Source organism: Pseudonaja textilis, chromosome 2 (assembly GCF_049901715.1).
Source record: "Pseudonaja textilis isolate UNSWEBS1 chromosome 2, rPseTex1.2, whole genome shotgun sequence".
Lineage (NCBI taxonomy): Eukaryota > Metazoa > Chordata > Lepidosauria > Squamata > Elapidae > Pseudonaja > Pseudonaja textilis.
Window position 1 is genome coordinate 5,269,600 of NC_141991.1, and position 22,680 is coordinate 5,292,279.

Here is a 22,680-nt window from a genome sequence, read left to right on the forward strand (position 1 = left end):
AGCTACACTCCCATTTCCTGTCAGCTGCTCGACCTTCCCCTCGGAATCAGATTCCAACAGGGGCATGACCGGTTGCCACAAAGAAGAGGTGGAAGAGCCATTCTCCAAAGCTCCTGAAGGCAGGACAAGAAGCAGCGGATGGAAACTAATCAAGGGGAGATCCAGTCAAAATATTAGGAGAAATCTCCGGACAATAAGAAGAGTTAACCAGTGGAACGACTCGCCTCCAGAAGCTGTGGCTGCTCCATCACTTATAGCCACTTGTCTGGAATTGCACAGGAAGTCCTTGACTCATAACAGTTTGCTTAGTTTCAAAGTTACAACGGCATGGAAAAAAGTGACCGACATTTTTCACACTCACCTGGAAACCCAACCTGTAATATATAAGCCATCTCACCGTTCTGAGTCCTGATGGGAATTGGTTTCCAGTTCTTCAAAAATCTGTGTTGCCGGTCTCTGAATTGTTCCAGTCTGTCTAAATTAGACTTTCTCAACCCTGCCACCTTGGGGATGTGTGGACTTCAACTCCCAGAATTCCCAGTCTTCAAACATCCATGCTGGCTAGGGAATTCTGGGAATTGAAGTCCACACTTCTTTAAGCTCCGAGGTTGTGAAATGGGTGCCTAGTGATTGCAACCCCCATTTTGTGCACGGAGTAGCAGAAAACGTCCTGATCTAAATCTTTCTTCAGAGCTGAAACCCAGAGTGGAAAAACAGCCTGTTGAAGGAGCTGGACAGCATCTCAGCCAAGCAGAATAAGGATGATTTTCCATAATCTGAAAACACCGATCAAAAGGGCGAAGATGAAAATAGCCAATCCCGGTTCAAAAACTGGGAGAGTCAGAGATCAGAACGTTTTGTGCTGCTCGGTTCATAAAATGGGTGTTGCAAGAACTTGGCGAGGCAACAGAGACAAATCTCTGGTGGGAGGATCTGTTTGCCAAAAGTCAGGTCTGAATCTTGAGGACGAGTATCGGGCGGTATTTGGTTCCACACAGAGCTCAAGCAAGAATCCATATTACAGAAGGCTAGCTAAGAAATTAGGCTGGCCACCCAAATAATGTTTCGTGCTGCTTTTTCCTGTTATCTAAGCATCGCCTAGACCAGGGCTCTTCAACCTTGGCAACTTTAAGACTTGTGGAATTGAACTCCCAGAATTCCTCAGGCAGCTGAGAGCAAAAAAGGGAATAAAATCACTGAACCACTTTTATTTTAGCAAAGGAAATTGTGGTTGTAAGTTGAAAATTACCTGTACAGGAATTCTGACAGCTTGTTACACATTGTGACAGGTGGCCGAGTTGACATTTCATCACGAAAACGCCTTCATTTTTTAAATAATTTATGGATTTCTTATGCCGCCCATCCCCCTTACAAGGTGACTCTGGGCGGCTTCATTGCACATTTCTTTCATCTGCTGGAAAGGTGTGAAAAAGAGTTCACGCTTGCTTATACAATGGCCCCTGAACACACAGCAAACTGAGAACCAAGGAGTGATTTTTCTCACCTCGGGGAAAATAGATCAGAAACTTCAATGAACGGCAGCATTATCTGTATTATTATTATTATTCTTAATGGAGGGCTCTGGCACATTTCCAGTTGGAAGCAGCCGGAAGCGTGGAGACTGCAAAGCACTGGGAGGAATCTCGCCAGTGAGAGCAGATTTGGGAGAATCCCCCACACAGCATGAATTGACAAACGAAGGGCTGAAACCAACGGCCTTTTACTCCAGTACATAGTACCATGTCGCTTTATTTAATACAGAAATATGAGATTCACCGGTAAATAGTCCACCAGCTTTCCAAGCAAAATTTCAGAAGGAGAGCTGGAAGCATTCCTGCACCGGCTTCGTAGGGAGGGAACTCTGAGCAACATGGAGGATAGTCCTTGGGAGAAAGTATAAAGCTGTTGTACTATTATTATAACAGTAGCAAAGCTGTCACAACATAACTTTTACACCACTGTTTCTCAGGCAACTTTAAGATGTAAGGACTTCATCTCCCAGAATTCCCCAGGCAGCACTGCTGGCTGAGGAATTCTGGGAATTGAAGTCCACACATCTTCAAATTGCTAAGTTTCAGAAACAAAGATTTACAGCAATCCTCTTAAAACTATCCAAAAAAAATTCCCATTAGTGATATTGTTTCATTGACACTTCTCAACGAAACCTAACCCATTACAGGTTCCCAATTTCTTCTTTATATTTTTACTCATAAAATCATAGTGCATGTTAAATTGTGTTTCCCCCCCTCCCTTACTTTAACTTAAAGCATTAAATTATAATTCTTTTTATGCAAGTGTAAGGACTTGGGTGTATGCTTAGTTGTATGGTTAATACGGATGTGTTTATATATTTCATACATTTGTATTGTTTTCTGAACAGGTTGGCAAATCTGCAAATCATGAAATCGAACAGTTACAAGTTCTATTTTATATTATAAATCTCTAATATATATATATTTAATATAAGAGGAACAAAGCCTATTATAGCCAGAACTTTTACATTAAGATTCACAATGAATTTCTCTTTTTCCACCTCAAAGATGAAGAGTTAAAATAGAATCCATGCTAAAAACTGAAATGTAGAGAGATTAAAGACTTCCTAAAGCTTAAATCATAAGTACTGTACAGAAAGATTAAAATAAGTAACTTAATTAAAAGGTGTGAAAATTAGCTGGTTCGTGTATGAGACAATGCAGAAATTCTAAGAATATTTTTTCTAGTAAAACAGATAATGAAAGAAAGTTTGGAAAAGATTTCCAATTGTTTTAGATTAAATCTACTAAGCTTCAAACAAGTTTTGACTTTCTTCACTTAATTTTTTTGAACGTTAACACTTTGGAACCTTCCTTTAATGAGAAACATAAACTTTCAATTTTAAAATGTTTGTAACACTTAAAAAGATATTTACTTTGCTACCGTCAATCCATTTACCCAACCTTAAGGGTTATTTTGTTTTTAGTAAAACATTATGCTTTAGAATTATTTTCATGTTCCATTTGAATTCTTAGACCTTCCCAAGTTTTAGGTAAAGCTTGAAAGCCAAACATAGGAGAAACGGATGAAAGTTACCTTAAAGACAACAAAATGTGATGGCTACATTTATGACACCTGAATACTGTCTGGAAATCTCAATGAGAGAAGACAATTAAGGAGAACGGAAATCAAATAAATGATTTGACATTTCAATCTGATGAGTAATTTAATTTGGACAATTGTTTCTGACTAAAGATATATCAGAAAGGCATCTCAGAAGATGTCTGAGAAATTGTCTCAGGTGTTAAGTTCAGCACTCACTATTTCCCCAATATTCTCCATTTTTCTTTACGCTTTTGAACTCTGCCGTTAAGGAAGCTTCTTAAAACAGATGGGAGCTTTTACCTCAATTGAATAGAAGGCTCTTGGTCTGTCCATTGGAGTAGCAGATGGGATTTTATCTCTGTTTGCCCAGAATATGGGCAGGGGGGTGGTTTCTACTGTGTTTGCCACCAGTTGATCAACAGGCCTTCATAACTGGCACAGTAACTGATTCATTTCCAAGGGTTTAACCTTTTTTGTAGGGTTTATTTCACATTGTGTTTTCATTGTTTTTTTAAGTTTTGCTGACAGGCACGTCAATTATTTCGGTTTTCTGGGAAGGATGGATTTAATCGGTGAATTAAAATGGGTTACGCTACCACCGACCAGCAATGGGCCCCCTACAGGTGCTCACAGGAGCAACTGAAGATCAAAGGAAGGAAGAAAACAGGCTCTCTCATTCATTCATCGGAGTTCATGTTCACGCTGGCAGCGGGTCCTGGGGTTTGAAGCATCCCCAAGGCCTCCTCCCTACAGGCCTGATGGAGGGAGGGCACAATCTGTCTGCTGAAGGCGGTACAGGATGGGATTTTATAGTTGGGGGCAAGCAACTTCAAGAGGTGCTGGAAACCTGCCTCTTCCACCATGCTGAAGGGCTGGTCATCCAGAGCCATCATCTGGGCGATAGCACGGGTCACTTCCGATGGCTTTGGACCCGGCTGCCTTTTCCCGGGCGACTTCTGCTTCGTCCAGCACTGAGGCAAAGCACTTGGCATCAGAACAGGTCCGTTCGACTTGCTGCTAGTCGGCAACATGGCTTGCGTCGTGGCGATGGCAGCCAGAACAATGTTGCCGTGATGCCTCTGCAGATGTTTCAGCAGCCCAGAGGTTGAAAAATGTTTGGAGTTCTTGCCGCGGCTAACCCGTCTCTTGCAGTGGGTGCAGATGCCGTAGCAGGGGTCCTCGGAATCCAACTCAAAGTGGTCCCACACCACGCTGTGCTCCGGACCGCTCCGGGGCTTCTTGGCTGGAGGTGGGTGGCCTGGGAAGGCGACCGGGATCTCATGAGCGGCCTCTCTAGGAAAGCGGGAGGAATTCAGAACGGCAGTTCTCTGGTATCTTTTCCAAGGAACTTCTCCCAGCTCAAAAGATCCCTTTCCTGCCCCGACGGGCGATCCATCCTGGGGCTCTCGTGACTCAGAGCATCCTTCCAGCCTCTCATGTTTGACAGGCATCTGGTTGTAGCTGATCTGGGAGCCCATCCTGGAGCTATCCTCTCCTTCAGCTTCTCCACACTGAGGAATCTCCACCTTGATGTAATCTCCCATTTCGTCCCCTAAAGAAACAAAGAGGGACTTTATTCATCTTCTGCTCATCGTTTTTTACAAGAAGATTAACCCTTCTAGGTCAGGGATCCCCAGCACCTGGTCCCTGGGACTGGCACCGGGCTGTGGCATGCCAGAAACCAGGCTGCGCAAACAGGCAAAGCCCCATCTGGAGGAATGCAGGCAGCACGTGAAATCCTGCCCCCTCCAGTCCGTGGAAAAACCTTTCCTGCCTAGGCAGGGGGTTGGAGTAGAACAGAATTCTTTTATTGGCCAAGTGTGATTGGACGCACAAGGAATTTGTCTTGGTGCAAATGCTCTCAGTGTACATAAAAGAAAAGATACATTCATCAAGAATCATGAGAATGGAATGGAATGGAATGGACTAGAATAGAATAGAATAGAATAGAATAGAATAGAATAGAATAGAATAGAATAGAATAGAATAGAATAGAATAGAATTCTTTATTGGCCAAATGTGATTGGACCCACAAGGAATTTGTCTTGGTGCAAATGCTCTCAGTGTACATAAAAGAAAAGATACATTCATCAAGAATCATGAGAATGGAATGGAATGGAATGGAATGGAATGGAATAGAATAGAATAGAATAGAATAGAACAGAATAGAATTCTTTATTGGCCAAATGTGATTGGACCCACAAGGAATTTGTCTTGGTGCAAATGCTCTCAGTGTACATAAAAGAAAAGATACATTCATCAAGAATCATGAGAATGGAATGGAATGGAATGGAATGGAATGGAATAGAATAGAATAGAATAGAATAGAATAGAATAGAATAGAATAGAATAGAATAGAACAGAATAGAATTCTTTATTGGCCGAATGTGATTGGACACACAAGGAATTTGTCTTGGTGCAAATACTCTCAGTGTACATAAAAGAAAAGATGCATTCATCAAGAATCATAAGAATAGAATAGAATAGAATAGAATAGAATAGAATAGAATAGAATGGAATGGAATGGAATGGAATGGAATAGAATAGAATTCTTTTATTGGCCAAATGTGATTGGACGCACAAGGAATTAATCTTGATTAATGCTCTCAGTGTACATAAAACAAAAGATACATGTCTCAAGAGTCAAGAATCACAAGGTACAACACTTAATAATAGTCATTGTCCTAGGGTACAATAAACCATCTAATCATACTAGGGATACAAGGGACAAAGTTACGGTCATAGAGTCTGATGCCTGATTTTTACTGATTTTCTTTGTGGCAGCCCCTGAGACATTGGAAGACTGCTGTCATGTCACCCCTAGTCCTTCTTTTCATTAAACTAGACATCCCCAATTCCAGCGAACATCTTTTACATATATTTTAGCCTCCAGCCCCCCAATCATCTCTGTTGCTCTTCTCTGCACTCTTTCAAGAGTCTCAACATCTATTTTACACTGTGGTGGCCAAATGTTTTCAAATATCTCAGAGGGGAAAAAAAAGAGGAAAATTTCCTTGTCTCTTCCCGAGATCTTCATTAACCCACATTTAGTGGAAGATGAGGAAGACAGACCTCTGGATGAAGAAATCTGGATTTCTTTTATTTTCTCCACCTAATGGCTGAATGCTCCTTGGTTTTGAGGCAGGAAAAGAGGTCTGGCTGCCTTCGCAGATCCCTGCCATGTCTCCCTTTGAGAAAGAGGAACCTGGCACCAGGAATGGTTACTTGATGTACTGAGGCAAAAACAGCTCGATCTGAGAGACATATGGCACTCCTGCAATCGCCTCCTTTGCGCCAAGAACAACATGGCCTTTCCAAACAAGGACAGAAGAAATCCACCCCGGGAAGAAAACTGGATGATCTCTGGGCCTGCGATGACTGTCCAACATCTCTGCCAACAGCTCTCCCCACAGCTCCTTAAGCAAGAACAAAAGATCTGAAGGCATCTGACAAATGATGATGAGGTTCCATCAAACCTTCATGGACCAGATCTTGGCCAGACCAAATGCTCTGCCAGATGACAGGAGCCATGGGCTTGCGCACGGGGGAGAGGACATTGGAAATCCAGACACCCTTTGGATCACGCCCCGAAAAGACCTCTTGAGTTTCTCAAAACTGGAGTTAGGAATACAGTGGAGAGAGGGAAAACACGGTGGGTGAAGGAGTAGCCATCTTGGACAGGAGAAACAGTGGAGCCACCTGATCCAGACCACCATTGACTGTGCACAATAATCTCTCTATAGAATTCGGGAAGCTCTGAGCCATCAAACATAAAGAGAATTATCAGGTGTGAAGAGCCAATAATTCTGATTACACTGATTTATTACCAATCATGCCATATATGTGGCCACAAGGGACTAAGTCCAAGCCCTCTTGAATTCTGTTGACCCTATCCTAACCCCAAGATGGTGCTGATTGTTACTTGATATACAGGGATCTACTCAAGTAATAATTAGCACCAACTTGGGGTTAGGATAGGGTCAATGGAATTCAAGAAGGGCTGGATTTAGTCACTTGTGGCTATATACAGACTTTAGGCTGATTCCTCCTTTGACCCCAGAATTCTGCCACTCTTTCTGTTAAAAGAAAATTGAACTTTCCCATCATATGCATGAGGAAATGTCCAACCTTATCCATTACTATATGGAGGTTGGAGCCCCATTTCCTTCTTCCCCAAACCCCCAAAACTTTCACCTTAGACTGTCTCCTATTGACCTCACCCCTTTCCTAAGAGGTCTGTAGGGAGCGTGCATAAGTGCACCAACGTGCCCACCGTCCCTGTCCGATTGTTTCTTTTATTTTTTCTTATATGTACCCATTTCATGTATTCATAACTATGTTTAGACTTATACCTACTATCTGGTAAGCGATTGACAAATCAAATCAAATCAAGAAAATAAATAAACTCCCATGTCCTCTAGAATCATTCTGAAAATCTGGAGGCAGTGCCCCTCTCTCGAGCAACCTGCAAGATCTGTGTTTTAACAGACTGGGGGTGCGGGGTGAGGCATTTGTTTTGGGGTGCGAAGAGCAGCTAACACCTCTCAATGTTACTAGAAAAGATTAGTTTGGTCTCATCAGGGTTCTGGTTTTGACCTTGCTTGTTTTAAGGGTTCTCACTAGAAAGTTAAGCCCCAAATTTCTATTAACTCTTTCCATTCTAAGAAAAAAAGAAAAAAATAGCAGCTTGGAGATAAATTCGTGCTTCTGGAGCCAAGGAGGCGACTTCCTCACCCAAAATATCTGTATTCGCGTCATCGTCCTCCTGCAGGACCTGCCACAGCATCGTCTGCTGGCCCGGTTGGGTCACGCTCTGCTTCACGATCTGCAAAGACCCTCCGGGTTCCTTGAGATCCTTGGATCCCTGCAAAGAGGGGAAAAAAAGACCTCAATACCCCTTCAGTAAAATTGGTGTGGGAATAAGTTTGCTTTTCCTTGAGGTCCACTGAACTCCAAGCAAAACTAACAGCGCTTCGCCTATCAGATTCTATGGAAGAAACGGGGCTAAAGCAATACGGCAGGTTTCCTTCGCAATGGGGGCATCGCATACTGCCCAGAGGCGACCACACGAGGAGAAATCATGCATTGCAAAGATCGCTTGGAGGTGGGCGACGTTTCTAATGTAAATATCAACTCATAAAACATTTTGTATACACGTTTTATAGCTGTCAACAGAAAGAACGGGGGGGAGGAGGTTTCAAAGAGCAGGCGGCAGTGTGGAATCGAAAGTACATTCCATTCATATTTTCTTCAAAGACTGATTAGATGACTGAAGCTTCTGCTGTGCAAAAACCTAATTGGAGAGCACGATTGAGGACTCTTGGCTATGGACGTGTTTCGTTGGATGATACACCCAGAGGGCAGAGGTGGTATTCAGCAGGTTCTGACCAGTTCTGGAGAACCGGGAGCAGAAATTTTGAGTCGTTTGGAGAACCGGCAAATCCCACCTCTGACTGGAGGTTTTACAGTAGCCTTCCCCTGTCACGCCCACCAAGCCACGCCCACAGAACCAGTAGTAAAAAAAAAATTGAATCCCACCACTGCCAGAAGAGTGTGGGGGGGGGGGGAACAGGATCAAGGGTGACAGTGAATGACGTATCTCAGAGTCATCTACGCCAAGGCAAATGCCGGCATGTTAACTTCGAATAAAACAAAAGAAGTTCTGGGAGGGTGGCTTGAGGATCATGGTTTAATTGGGAGTCACTGCCAGAATCCCGACAGTAATCTACCGGATCCCCTGCGACTGGGTAGGATAGATGGGGATTGCAAGAACACAAGGGAGCGATCACACGAGGGGACACCCAAACTCATTGGTAGCCTCACATGGCAACGAACAAGGACACGCATTCAATTTCACGGCTGCTAAGATTGTTGGCGGGGCAGGTATAAAAACAGCCAGGGGAAATGACTGTAGCCTGGGAAATGGGCCCCTTGTCGGTCAACAGGAGTGCTGATTTACTATCAGCCTATCAGAGGAGCATAGGGCCTGGCAGCAACACACCAATCAACCTATAGGAAGGCACTACATAAATGAAACTCGTAGAATAGCCCAAAGCACGTATTCCAATGGGGAGAAGTTCCCGGAGGATGGGCTCCAGGAGGAATCTGAAAGCTCAGAGGAATCAACCTCCAGTCCTGGTGATGGATCCAGTTTGGATCTTACCTCTTGCTTCCCCCTTTAACCAGTAGCCCGATTAACCATCCGCGTACACCCTAAACATAACATGACCCATACCTCTTTCCCACTAGTAGTCTGGCCCACTTCTTCTCCTTCAGGAGGAAATGGCAAAGGAGAGAGACTTGGATATTTTCCTCCACTGCCTACAAAGAACAGAAAAGAGTTCAGGAGGGAATTTCAAAATAGGAGTTGTCGTCTCTCCTATTTTTAAGGAGACGTTTTGTTAATAAGCCTTTGCTGGGCCCTGTTGAGAAAGACCACAATCATAAAGATTCAGATCATAAAGGCATACTTAGATGCTGGTATTGGCGGGTAGTCCCTCAACTTACGACCATAACTGAGCCCCAAATGTATGTGTTAAGTGAGTTTTGCCCCATTTTACAACTCTTCTTGCCACTTTTGTTAAGAGAATCACCGCAGTTGTTCAATTAGTCACAACGGTCGTTAAGTGAATCTGGCTTCCCCCTTGGCTTTGCTGGTGAGAAGGTCACCAAACGGGATCGCACGTCTCTAGGACACCGCAACCGTCATAAAAGTGAGTCAGTTGTCAAGCATCCAAATATGAACCACATGCCCGTTGGTGAAGCTGCAACGGCCATAAGGGTGACAATTTATTTATTTCATTTATTGAATTTAGATTGCCGCCTACTCGCCCAAGGCGACTCGAGGCGACTTACACAAGGTAAAACCATATTTAAAACAAAAGATAAAAAGAAAAAGAAAACAGTAAAAACTAACAAAAAGAATCCAATTAATTAATAAAGTACAATAGAACTAAATCTGGAAAAAAAATAAAAAAAAATCACCCCCCCCCAACTCCCACCTACCCCTGCCCCGACGACAGCAGATCACACGCGCCATTTGATGGGCTCTATCCCGCTCCGGCTTCCCCCAGGCCCGCTGGCAGAACCAGGTCTGCAGTAAGGTCAAAACATTGGGGCCAAGGGGCACCTTTGGGACTTTGTAAGCCTCTAGCAGGACCACTAACGAACCAATGGCTGGATTTAGCACAGCCTGCTACCTCACAGTCCTGTCCCAGAGGACAAATGAGCCTCCATTTCAGTGTCTTATTAATCCAGCAGGACTTTTTTATGAGTTGAAAGTCATCCCTGCAATACAGCATGTTTAAATCGTCTTAGTTGCTCTTCTCTGCAGTTTTTCCAAAATCTCAACATCTTTTTTGGAATGTGGTGACCAAAACTGGATATTTATTTATTGAATTTATTTATTTATTGAATTTATTTATTTATTAAATTTATATTGCTGCCTATTTGTCCATGGCAACTCAAGGCGGCTTACAGAATAAAAAACCCACCCTCAAAACAATGAAAACTAACAAAAAAAAAATCAAATTAATTGTTGTAATGACGAGGCAGTCGAGTTATTTGATCATGATCAACTGAATCATGATGACTTTATTGGAGTCTAGTCTTGCATTTATACACATTTTTAATTATCCTCCAACATTGGTTAACTTTGGTTACTGCTTAACTTTCGTTACTGTTTAGCATAATAGTAATTAACACAATTGATTATCTCTAGTTAAAGTCTAACATATGTTTACTTCCTCTCTCTAATCCTCCTTTAGATTAGTGACTTTGTTTGCCTGAGTTGTATTTGCTTGTAAACACTCTTTATCTGAGGTTTACCATCCGAGATAGGAACATTCCTGCAATTACAACTCTACAATTAATATAGTGCAATATAACAAAATAACTCCCCATCCTACCCTGGTGACAGCAGATCACCACGACCCATTGGATGGGCTCCATCCTGCTCTCAGTTCCCCAGGCCCGCTGGCAAAACCAGGTCATCAGGGCCTTCCAAAAGAGTGCTAGAGTGGCAGCCATTTTAATGTCTGGGGGGAATGATGTTCCAGAGAGAGGGAGCCACCACGGAGAAGGCCCTTCTTCTGGGTCCCACCAGGAGTATCTCCTTCGGGGATGGGACCTGCAACATTCCCTGCCTCCCTGCTCTGATGGGTCGGGTAGATGTGACAGGCAAGAGACGTTCCTTCAGATAACCCGGTCCCAAGCCATGAAGGGCTTTAAAGGTGACCACCAGCACCTTGAATTGCACCCAGAAGCAAACTGGCAACCAAGGCAGCTCCTGCTGTCATAAGTCACTTTTGTTCAGGGCCGTTGTAACTTCGAATGGTCACTAAAGGAACTGTCGTAAGTTGAGGACTACCTGTATTTATCAAATTTAGAAACCACCCATCTCCTTCACAGAGATACAAAGATGGCTGTAGTTAAGATATACCCAAACCAAAGTTTTACACAGACGCAAGAATAGCACATGTTTCTTCTAACATTCAGTTGGGGGGGTAGCTTCTTTCCTGATCCTTGACCCTCAAGCTACGTTTCCCAAATGATCTCTTCCCAAATGATCTCTCCTGCAAGGCTGATGAGGTTGAAGGAACCTTGCCCCCCCCCCCCCCACTACAGTGTGAAGCCAAGCAAAACAAAACAAACCCCGCAGAAGGGAATGTAGAAGAAAATGTAAACGTTCCATGAATTCTCACCTAGCAAATTGGCCTCGGCCTCGGGATCTGTTTCACTGTAGATGGGTCCCTTTGTGGCATTCGGGGCCTCTGTCTCTGCAACGGCCGGTAGGAAATCCACGTTTTTTTCCTTTAAACGCCCCTGAAGCAGGGAAATATAATCTCAAAATGGGGGAAAAAAAACAGGCTTGACGTGTAAAATGTATTCTGATTTTTCTACCAAAAACGAGTATTCTCTTGTGGGTCTTCCGAGATCAGTTAGTTAGACTCAGTAACAGAGATCAACCCCAGTATTAGCAGTTTGTTTTTTAAAGAAAGGTTTCTTGTGATCTGCAACACACTCACCATCCCTGCATATAAATTTAATAAGTAAATATAACTAAATACATAAATAAAAAATATTGCCCTTGGCCAATATATGTATAGAGGTATACATAGTAATAACTGAAAATGTGGCTTAGGGTAAAAGATCTCAGCCACTGTGCTTTGGAGGATTAATTTTGCCAGGTTGTTTGGAACCAGTGCATTAGACCTGTTCAACAAACCAGTTACACAACTGGCAAAAGCTACACCATTTCTACCCACAAACTCTGCTCAAAATTCAAAGGGACAGACTTTGATACCCTGGAAAACTTCTAGAGGGAAGATTATTGAGAAGATCAAGTGAGGTACTAATACCACTCTATAAAGCCCTAGTAAGACTACACCTAGAGTACTGCATCTAGTTTTGGTCACCACACTATAAAAAGGATGTTGAGATTCTAGAAAAAGTACAGAGAAGAGCAACCAGGATGATTAGGGGACTGGAGACTAAAATATATGAAGAACCGTTACAGGAACTGGGCCTGGCTGGTCTAGTGAAGAGAAGGACCAGGGGAGACAGGATAGCAGTGTTCCAATATCTGAGGGGCTGCCACAGAGAGGAAGGGGATCAATCTATTTTCTAAAGCACCTGTAAGCCAGACAAGGAATAATGGATAGAAACTGAACAAGGAGAGATTTAACCTGGAAATTCAACATGGAAATAAGGAGAAACTTTCTGACAGTGAGAACAATCAATCAATGGAACAGCTTGCACTGGGAAGTTGTGGGAGCGCCATCACTTGAGACCTTCAAGAGACTGGACTGCCCTTTGTCAGAAATGGTGTAGGGTCTCCCGCTTGGGTAGGGGATTGGACTAGATAACCTATAAGGTCCCTTCCAACTCTGACTATCTGTTATCTGTCTTATAGTTTAAAAATCCTAAGAATATATTTAATAAAGGTCATCGTTGTAGGCTACTTTGAGAAGAAATGGCATTCGCTGGTTCTTTTCCTCACAAATTGGGGAAGCGTGTAAAAGGACTCAATATTTCTGCTTCATTGTCAGTGTGATTGATGTGTCAAATGGAACAGTAATTTCAGGAGTTTATACGTTGGGATTTTTAAAAAGTAGCAAAATTTTAAAAATACAGGAAAGAAAAATCAAGGAAGAATACAGCCAAGTCCTCGCCTTCAACAGTTCGTTTAGTGACTGAAGTTACAACGGCACAGGAAAAAGTGACTTGTGACTGTTTTTCACACGGTCATGCGATCAAAATTTGGATGCTTGGCAACTGATCCATATTTATGATGAGTGCAGTGTCCTCGGGTTATGTGATCACTTTTTGCTACCTTCTGACAAGCAAAGTCAATGGGAAAGCAGATCCACTGAACAACCGGGTTACTAACTTAACAACTGCAGTGATCCACTTAACAGCGGCGGCAAGAAAGGTCGTGAAATGGGACAAAACTCATTTAGCAACTGTCTCACTTAGCAATAGAAATTTGGGGCTCGATTGTGGTCATAAGCCAAGGACTACCTGTAAATACAACTTGGGAAACAGCCTCTTAAGGGGTGGCATACCAAGGTACTCATTTCCTGGTGGCCATTGTCACTGGCACTGAGGCTAAAGCGCTTGGTCATGTGACTGGCATGACTAAATGCCAAAGGCGCACAGAACGCTGTGACCTTCCCACCAAAGGGTTCCCTATTTTTCTACTTGCAATTTTTATGTGCTTTCGAACTGCTAGGTTGGCAGAAGCTGGGACGAGGAACGGGAGTTCACTCTATCATGCGGCGCTAGGGATTCGAACCGCCAACCTTTCTGATTGACAAGCTCAGCATCTTAGCCACTGAGCTACCGCGTCCCCTATAGCATCTTTACCTTAGTATAAAAAAAACTGAGAAGGCTAATAATAGAACTGAAGGGACGACGTGCCTTCACTGTCTGCTTTGTGAAACATGCATCTCTCCAGTGTAGAGCCGTTTTTCCCCCCAAATCTGGCAACTTAAAAGTCATGTGGACTTCAACTCCCAGACCTCCTCAGCTGGCCTTGGCAGCATTTCTGGGAATTGAAGTTCACACGTCTCAAAGCTGCCAAAGTTGAGAAACACTGTCAGATGGCCCTGCTAGAAGGCTTGAAGGACCAGGCTGTTCCCCACCCGCCTCCGGTGTTGGGGCCATGGAGCAAACTCTGCTAGTTACCGTAATTGTTCTTTGCTTTTTTTTTTCTTTCTTTCTATAATTGGAATGATTTCTTTGATCTCAGACATGTGCTACACAGCCTTTGGATTGTTGCTTTTTCTTGGGGATGGTTTTGATCCTTTGTATACAGCCTAGAGTCACTGCTGTGAGATGGGGAGCCATACGAATCATTTAAATGGGAAAAAAAAATCACTGTCTCCTACCCCAGGGCATGCTAAAAGAACTAAGTTTTTAAGCTCTGCCAAAGCTCAGCAGGGTCAGGACTTTCTGGACCAGATGAGGAATGCTGTTGCACAGGGCTGACCCAGCTACGAGTGGAACACATTTGGGAAGTCTCGTAAAATGTCAATCCTTTACTGATGAGATCTGAAGCATTCTTTCTGCGCCAACTCAGAAAGCTCAAACTGCCCAAGGAGCTGCTGATCCACTTCGACAGAGGAATTATTGAGTCTGTCATCTGCACTTCTATAACTGTCTGGTTTGGTTCTGCAATCCAACAAGGCAGACACAGACTTCAGAGAGTAATTACAGAATTGCAGAAAAAAACCATTACTACCCACCTGCCTTCCACTGAGGACCAGTATACTGCACGAGTCAAAAAGAGGGCTGTGAAAACATTTAAAGACCCCCTCACATCCCGGACATAAACTGTTTCAACTCCTTCCCTCAAAACGACGCTATAGAGCATTGAACACCAGAACAACTAGACACAAGGACAGTTTTTCCCCGAAAGCCATCACTCTGCTAAACAAATAATTCCCTCAACCCTATTCAACTATTTACAAAGTCTGCAGTACTATTACTATTAATCTTCTCATCACTCCTTATCACTCATCCCCTCCCACTTGTGACTGTATGACTTTAACTTTGTGGCTTGTATCCTAACGATTTATATTGACTGTTTCCTAGTATGATTTGATTGCTTATTGTACCCTATGACTATCATTAACTGTTGTACCTTGACTCTTGATGATTGTATCTTTTCTTTTATGCACACTGAGAGCATTTGCACCAAGACAAATTCCTTGTGTGTCCAATCACACTTGGCCAATAAAGAATTCTATTCTACTCTATTCTAAACTCTACCAGATCTAAACCTTGGGCTGAAATTAAAGGAGAAAAGCATTCAGATAACAGATAATCAGAGTTGGAAGGGACCTTGTAGGTCATCTAATCTAACACCCCACCCAAGCGGGAGACCCTACACCATTTCTGACAAATGGCAGTCCAATCTCTTCTTGAAAGTCTCAAGTGATGATGCTCCCACAACTTCTGAGGGCAACTTCTGTTCCATGGGTTGATTGTTCTCCCTGTCAGAAAGTTTCTCCTTATTTCCAGGTTGAATCTCTCCTTATTCAGTTTCCATCCATTATTCCTTGTCTGGCCTTTGGGTGCTCTAGAAAATAGCTTGACCCCCTTCCTCTCTGGGGCAGCCCCTCAGATATTGGAAGACCGCTATCATGTCTCCCCTGGTCCTTCTCTTCACTAGACTGGCCAGGCCCAGTTCCTATAACCGTTATTCATGTTTTAGTCTCCAGTCCCCTCATCATCCTGGTTGCTCTTCTCTGCACTTTTTCCTAGAGTCTCAATGTATTTTTTTATAATGTGGTGACCAAAACTGGATGCAGTACTCTAGGTGTGGTCTTACTAAGGCTTTATATAGAATGGTATTAGTACCTCCCTTCTTCTTGATTGTATCCCTCTGTTAATATTCCAATAAGTAATCAGCTCCTTGTAACAATTAAAGGTTTAAATATAAAAAAAATACATACTGCTAATAGTCACCATAACAATGTTGGTGTACAGTTGAATGTTGTATTTATCTCTTTTTCATATGCAGCTCAAGGCTGTTAACACTCCTAGGGCTCCTGGTTCCTGTTTTCCCCACAACAACAACCCAGTGAGGTTGGGAGGGCCATGAGAGAGTGACTGGCCCAAAGTCACCCTGTTCCTTTGATGTACTTAAAATCAGGCCTAGAAATCAGTCTCTTGGTAGCTAGGCCAGCACCTGGTTTTCCAGACACTGTGAATCGATTCTGGTGGGCCATTGAACTTAAAAAGACAAGCTGCATTTCATCACTGTAAATTGGTTTTCAATTAATATCCGAGGGTGATTCAATACCAGCTCTATGTAATCTGCTAAGAACTGGTGTCAGTTTGCTTCTGGGTCCAATTCAAGGTGCTGGTTATCACCTTTAAAGCCCTTCATGTGCAGTGGCCCCCAACCTTTTTTTGTCCCACGGACCGGTACCGGCATCACAAAATGATCCATGGACTGATACCGGCATCAGCACGCACAACCAAGGCAAGGCGAGCCGAGCGACCGGCCAGCCAGCCGTCCCCCGCTTCTCCCTGCCACCTTCAACTCCTCCTTTGTACCTTTGTCGATGGGCTTTTCGGGCTCTTTCTTAATCTCCTCCTGAGTAACACGAGACTCCACCGCCATCGGGACGGCTCTTCGTTCGAAGCCGCCCCCACCCTCGACGAAACTAAGGCGCGAGGATTCAGCACCCAAACGCCGCTTTCCAATCGACGGCCGACAAGCTCACCCGGAAGCACTTTCTCAAGCGCCGTCAAAACAAGATGGCGGCGCCCACTTCTTTGCGGCCCGGTAAAAAATGCTCCACGGACTGGTACCGGTCCGGGGCCCGGTGGTTGGGGACCACTGTGTTACAGGATGAGGGTCTCTAACGATCCACCCAGACAATCATTGTTTAATGAATTTTGACTACCAGGAAGAAGATTTTCTTTGCAGTTTGCTCTGCTCTTTGGAACATCTAAACTTCAGAGGGGAGATGAGACCCCATTTTTGGTATTCTGGAGAAGTGTTAAGAGCGGGCTCTCCCAATTAGCATGTGGGGGGGGGGAGGGGTGTTTAAAAGTGTTACACAACCCTGGGGATGGTTGGCGGCTTGAGGGCATTCCCTCCGCCTTGTTAACCTTTGAGCTGTCTGAATTTTATAACTCTTGATTGCCGCTTTTCACTTGTAAATGTTAATCTCGGTTTTTTCATGTTGCTTTTAGTCATGTTTTATAACATTACTGTGTATCAATTGGCCAGAGACACTTAGATGAGACGGGCGGTGCAGAAATTTGATAAGGGTATTTGTAAAGCTTTGTTACTTTACAAGTAAACTCAATGTGGTGACTTTACATACAACTCCTTCCCCCTATTTTCTTTACAAAAACATTGCTGGGAAGTGGGTTGGGCTGAGAGAGTAAGTGGCCCCAAAATCATCCAACTGGCTTTTGTACCTAACTTAGAGGAGTCTCCTGGTCTTAATCACTAAATCGCACTTGCTAAATAAATAAAACCAAGATCTGGATAGTAAAACCCACCTGAGATATCCTGGTCTTGGCCTCCTGTTGACTCATCAGGAAGTCCTCCACCAGGGCCACCGCCTGGGAACATGACTCCGGCCTCCTGGCTTGGATCCAACTCCGAAGCTCCGGTGGGAGGCTGGCCAGGAACTGCTCCAGGATCAGCAGCTCCAGGATCTGCTCCTTGGTGCGTCTCTCCGGCTTCAGCCACTGGCGGCAAAGCTCCCGGAGTTGGCTGTGGATCCTCCGGGGATCCTCTACCACTTGGCAGCAGAACTGCCGAAAATGCTGCCGCTGCCTCTCCGTTCTCAGGGCTTCCGCCCGTAAGATGGCGGCCTTCACCTTCTCATAGTTCTCCTGCTCTCTGGCTTCCAGGCCTCGGAAGGCCTCTTCCGCTTCTCCGCTCAGGGCTGGCAGGAGGTGGGCCGCCCACTGGTCCCGAGGCCATCGGCAAGCTGTGGCCACTTGCTCAAAGGAGGCCAGAAACTCCTTGGTGTCCTCCCAGGGAGAAGCCTCCGACGTCCCAGAGCTTCCCCGTCCTGCTAAAATGGGCTGCACAGATTTCAGGAACTGCTGGAGCTGCGCTTCCCAGCGCCCCTGCATCCTGTGACGGGTCTCCCTTCGGCAAGGTTGGGACGCTCCCCATCCCAGGCGCTCCGTCTTATGCTGGTGATAAACTCCACTGGTGTTTTTTTCCGTTCCTCCTGGTTCCCGATCCGTCTCAGCAGCTCTTGGCTCATCCATTGCTTTCACAGCCGATTGTACCCTTCCAAATTCAGAATTAAGACATAATATTGAAAAGCTGCTGGTGACCTTCTACCGCTGCACCACAGAGAGCATTTTAACATATTGCAGCTCTGTATGGTTTGCCAGTTGCACCGTGGCAGATAGGAAAGCGCTCCAGAGGGTTAACGTCATTGCCCAGAGGATCACGGGTTGCCCTCTCCCCTCTTTGGAAGAGCTTTATAGCTCCCGCTGCCTTAAGAAAGTTCAAAACATTCTCAAAAATCCATCTCATCCCGGGAACCCTTTTTATTTTGAACTATTACCATCCGGCAGACGATACAAGAGAATAAAAACAAGGGCAAATAGGCTGAAAAACAGCTTCTAGCCCAAGTCAGTTGCTCTGTTGAATTCTGCTGTATAGTGCAATGTTGGTGTGGTGTCAGGGGTTTTAGATTCAATGTGTGGAGGGTGAAGGATGTGTTTATTTTCATGGTCATGGTCATGATGTGCACTGAAGGTGGGGTTTGATTTCGTTGTACGAGGTGCAATGACAAAAAGTGAAGTAAAGTAAAGTAAAATATCTAAAAGGCCTAAAAAGGGTTTTCAACAATAAGAGCAAATATTCCTGACATTTTCTATCCAGATATTACAACCTTTTTTAAAAAGATGGGAAGGGAATTCTTTTAAAAATAGGATTTTTTTAAAAAAGCTTTTCTATCATATCATTCAACAGCTATTTTTGTGGGTCTCTCTCTATATGGGTCCAAGAAAAGGAAGGGAGGCGGTAAGACTCACCCTTGACTGAAAAGTCCTGGGTCAAATCTCAACTGAGGCAGGAGTCTTCAATCAAACCACCTCTGCAAAAGCAAAGAATAAATATGCAGGTAGTCCTCACCTTATGACCACAGTTGAGCCCCCAAAGTGATGTTGCTAAGTGAGAAATGTGGATGCTGTAATGGTTGTGTAAAAAAAAATGGTCATAGGTCACTTTTTTTTCAGTGCTGTTGTCGTAACTTCGAATGAATTGTCCCGAAATGAATTGTTATAAGTTCAGGACAACCTGTATTTACTGATGCTTTTATTTATTGACTTATTTCAATGACTGAATCTGTGCCCATCTCATCCCAGGAACAGAGAATGCAGAAAGAACAATATCAGCCAAAGGTTGATCCATCCTCTCAGAGGCCTTTGCCACCAGCTAACCCAAATCATTGATTCCTGGTGGGGGCTCAAAAGAGAAGGAGCCGTCCCCTGCAGCCCCTTGCAAGGCAGGACTGGACCGGCCACTCCAAGGGAAAAGGGCCACCTGCTTGTCCTGAGGTGGTTCAGGCACCACAAGTAAGTCCTCGGCTTACGACTACAATCGAGCCCCAACATTTCTGTTGCTAAGCGAGACCTTCACTAAGCGGGTTTTGCCCCATTTTACGACCTGTCTCACCTCAGTGGCTAAGGGGAAGCACAGCAGTGGTTAAATTAGTAACCTGGTTAAGTGAACCTGGCTTCCCCATTGACTTTGCTTATCAGAAGGATTCAAAAAATGATCATGTGACCCCCCCGGGACACTGCAATTGTGAATTTTAGCCCATTTTGCCACGTTTCTTGCCCGCAGTTGTTAAGTGAATCACTGCGGTTCTTAAGTTAGTAACCTGGTTGTTAAAGTGAATCTGGTTTCCCCATTGAATTGGCTTGTCTGAATGTCGCAAAAGGGGATCGATCCCAGGACCTTGGGACATAGCAACTGGTCATAAACATAAACCAGTTGGCAAGTATCTGAATTTGGATCATGCGATCATGGGAACGCTGCTTGCAAAGGTCCCTTTTTTCAGTGTTAGCTTTGAAATGGTCACTAAATGAACGGTCGTTAAGCTGAGGACTGCATGTAGAAGCTCGTCAGTCCCTTTTTTTCAATGTCAACTTGGAAGGGTTACTAAATGATCGGTCGTTAAACCGAGGACTGCATGTAGCAGCAGCTCGTCAGTCCCTTTTTCCAATGTGAGCTTGAGTCACTAAATGAATGGTCGTTAAGACGAGGACTGCATGTAGCAGCTCGTCAGTCCCTTTTTTTCAATGTCAACTTGGAAGGGTTACTAAATGATCGGTCGTTAAACCGAGGACTGCATGTAGCAGCAGCTCGTCAGTCCCTTTTTCCAATGTGAGCTTGAGTCACTAAATGAATGGTCGTTAAGACGAGGACTGCATGTAGCAGCTCGTCAGTCCCTTTTTTTCAATGTCAACTTGGAAGGGTTACTAAATGATGGGTCGTTAAACCGAGGACTGCATGTAGCTTTTTCCAATGTGAGCTTGAGTCACTAAATGAATGGTCGTTAAGACGAGGACTGCATGTAGCAGCTCGTCAGTCCCTTTTTTTCAATGTCAACTTGAGTCACTAAATGAACGGTCGTTAAGACGAGGACTGCATGCAGCAGCAGTTCGTCAGTCCCTTTTTCCAATGTGAGCTTGAGTCACTAAATGAACGGTCGTTAAGACGAGGACTGCATGGAGCAGCAGCTCGTAAGTCCCTTTTTTTCAATGTCAACTTGAGTCATTAAATGAACGGTCGTTAAGACGAGGACTGCATGGAGCAGCAGCTCGTCAGTCCCTTTTTCCAATGTGAGCTTGAGTCACTAAATGAACGGTCGTTAAGACGAGGACTGCATGCAAGCAGCAGCTCAAGGCGAGGGAGCGTCGGGAGAGGCCGCCAGCTAAAGCTCCGCAGGCGGGCGGGGACATTTATCACCCCCCACCCCACCCCCACAACGCCCGCCTTTCTCTCTCTCTCTCTCTCTCCCCGAAACCCGGAGCGAAGGCGGGCATCGTGACAAGCTCCGCCGAGACTTCGGGGACCACCACCCCGAGCGGGAATGGCAACGGCTCGCCTCTCTCCTCCACGGGGACTTTCCCCTCGCCCCCAAGCCGGCTTCCCGCCAAGCCTTTAGTCGCCCTGAGGAGAAGAAGCGAGGCCAAGGGTCCCCCCCCCGCCGCCACCTGCCCTCCCCCCTCCTTCCTTCCTTCCCCCCCACCAGCGAGGCCAACCAACGGCCGTGGCCCACCTCCCCGCCCGCCACGCGCGTTCCCCCCGCGCGCACGCGCGCCCGTCACGTGACGCTCCTGCCGCGCGACCCCCGTACCGGAAACGCCTCGAGGCCGCGGGGACCCTCCGGCCGCGGAAGGAAGGGGGGGGGCAGGAAGGAGGGAGGGAGGGAAGAGGCCCTCCCGCCACTGTTGCTCCTTCGTTGCTCCGGCTGCCGCCGCCGCCGCCGCCGCCGCTGTTGCTTCTGGCCCTGACGGCTCTCCCGCGGCCTCCGCCTCTTTTGTTTCTGCGGGGCCGGAGGGCGGAGCGGCGACGAAGGGAGGAGGCCTCTCTCGCCGCCGCCGCCGCCGCCGCCTTCTTGGCAGCTCCGCCCTCGGCGAGGAGAAGCCGGGAGGATGGGAGGCCACGCGGAAATCCCGGAGTCGAAAGAAGGTCTCCCCACCCCGCTGCTGCGGGGTGGTGGTGGTGGAGGCTTTGAACTAGACCTGCCCTGCTTCGTCTTTTCGGCTCAAGGAGGGCTGGAGGCTAAAACACATGAAAGGACGGTTGCAGGAACTGGACGTGGCTAGTCCTGTGAGAAGAGAAAGACCAGGGGAGACAGGATAGCAATGGTCCAATATTTGAAGGGCTGCCACAGAGAGGAGGAAGGGGTCAAGCTATTTTCTAAACTAAGCACCTGAAGGCCAGACAAGGAATAATAGATGGAAAATGAACAAGGAAGAGATTTAACCTGGAAATAAGGAGAAACTTTCTGACAAGAGAAACGACAATCAATGGAACAGCTTGCACTGGGAAGTTGTGAGAGCGCCATCACTGGAGACTTTCAAGAAGAGATTGGACTGCCATTTGTCAGAAATGGTGTAGGGTCTCCCCTTTGTACAGAGGGTTGGACTAGATGACCTACAAGGTCCCTTCCAACTGATTATCTGTTATTATCTGAATAGTACAAGCAATTGTTAAGCAAATGATAAGGGAATAAACGGTGCACCCAAGAATCATCCAATGCTAACTTATAAAGAACGGTTGCAGGAACTGGGCATGGCTAGTCCAGTGAAGAAAAGGACCAGGGGAGATATGAGAGCAGCCTTCCAATATCTGAGGGGCTGCCACAGAGAGGAAGGGGGTCAAGCTATTTTCTAAAGCACCCAAAGCCCAGACAAGGAATCATGGATGGAAACTGAACATGTATCAGAAATAAGGAGAAATTTTCTGACAGTGAAATCACCTGGTGGAACAGCTTTGCCTTCAGAAGTTGTGGGAGCTTCATCACTGGAGGCTTTCAAGAAGCGGCTGGATAGCCACCTGTCAAAAATGGTGTAGGGTCTCCTGCTTGGAGG

General features: G+C 45.3%; 1 protein-coding gene across 1 annotated transcript in view; it reads right to left on the reverse strand.

Annotated features, from left to right (window-relative positions):
* Positions 1–21,716, reverse strand: part of LOC113450235 (uncharacterized) — a 32,363-nt gene extending 10,647 nt beyond the window's left edge. Inside the window, exons 1-7 of the mRNA XM_087923039.1 lie at positions 21,441–21,716; positions 19,108–19,169; positions 17,605–18,352; positions 11,781–11,901; positions 9,314–9,399; positions 7,813–7,942; positions 3,759–4,630 (exon numbers count right to left, since the gene is read on the reverse strand). Coding sequence (XP_087779165.1) covers positions 3,759–4,630; positions 7,813–7,942; positions 9,314–9,399; positions 11,781–11,901; positions 17,605–18,330 — 1,935 coding nt within the window. The 5' untranslated portion in view covers positions 18,331–18,352; positions 19,108–19,169; positions 21,441–21,716. The remainder of the gene's footprint in view (positions 1–3,758; positions 4,631–7,812; positions 7,943–9,313; positions 9,400–11,780; positions 11,902–17,604; positions 18,353–19,107; positions 19,170–21,440) is intronic.
* Between the last annotated feature and the right edge of the window lie 964 nt (positions 21,717–22,680).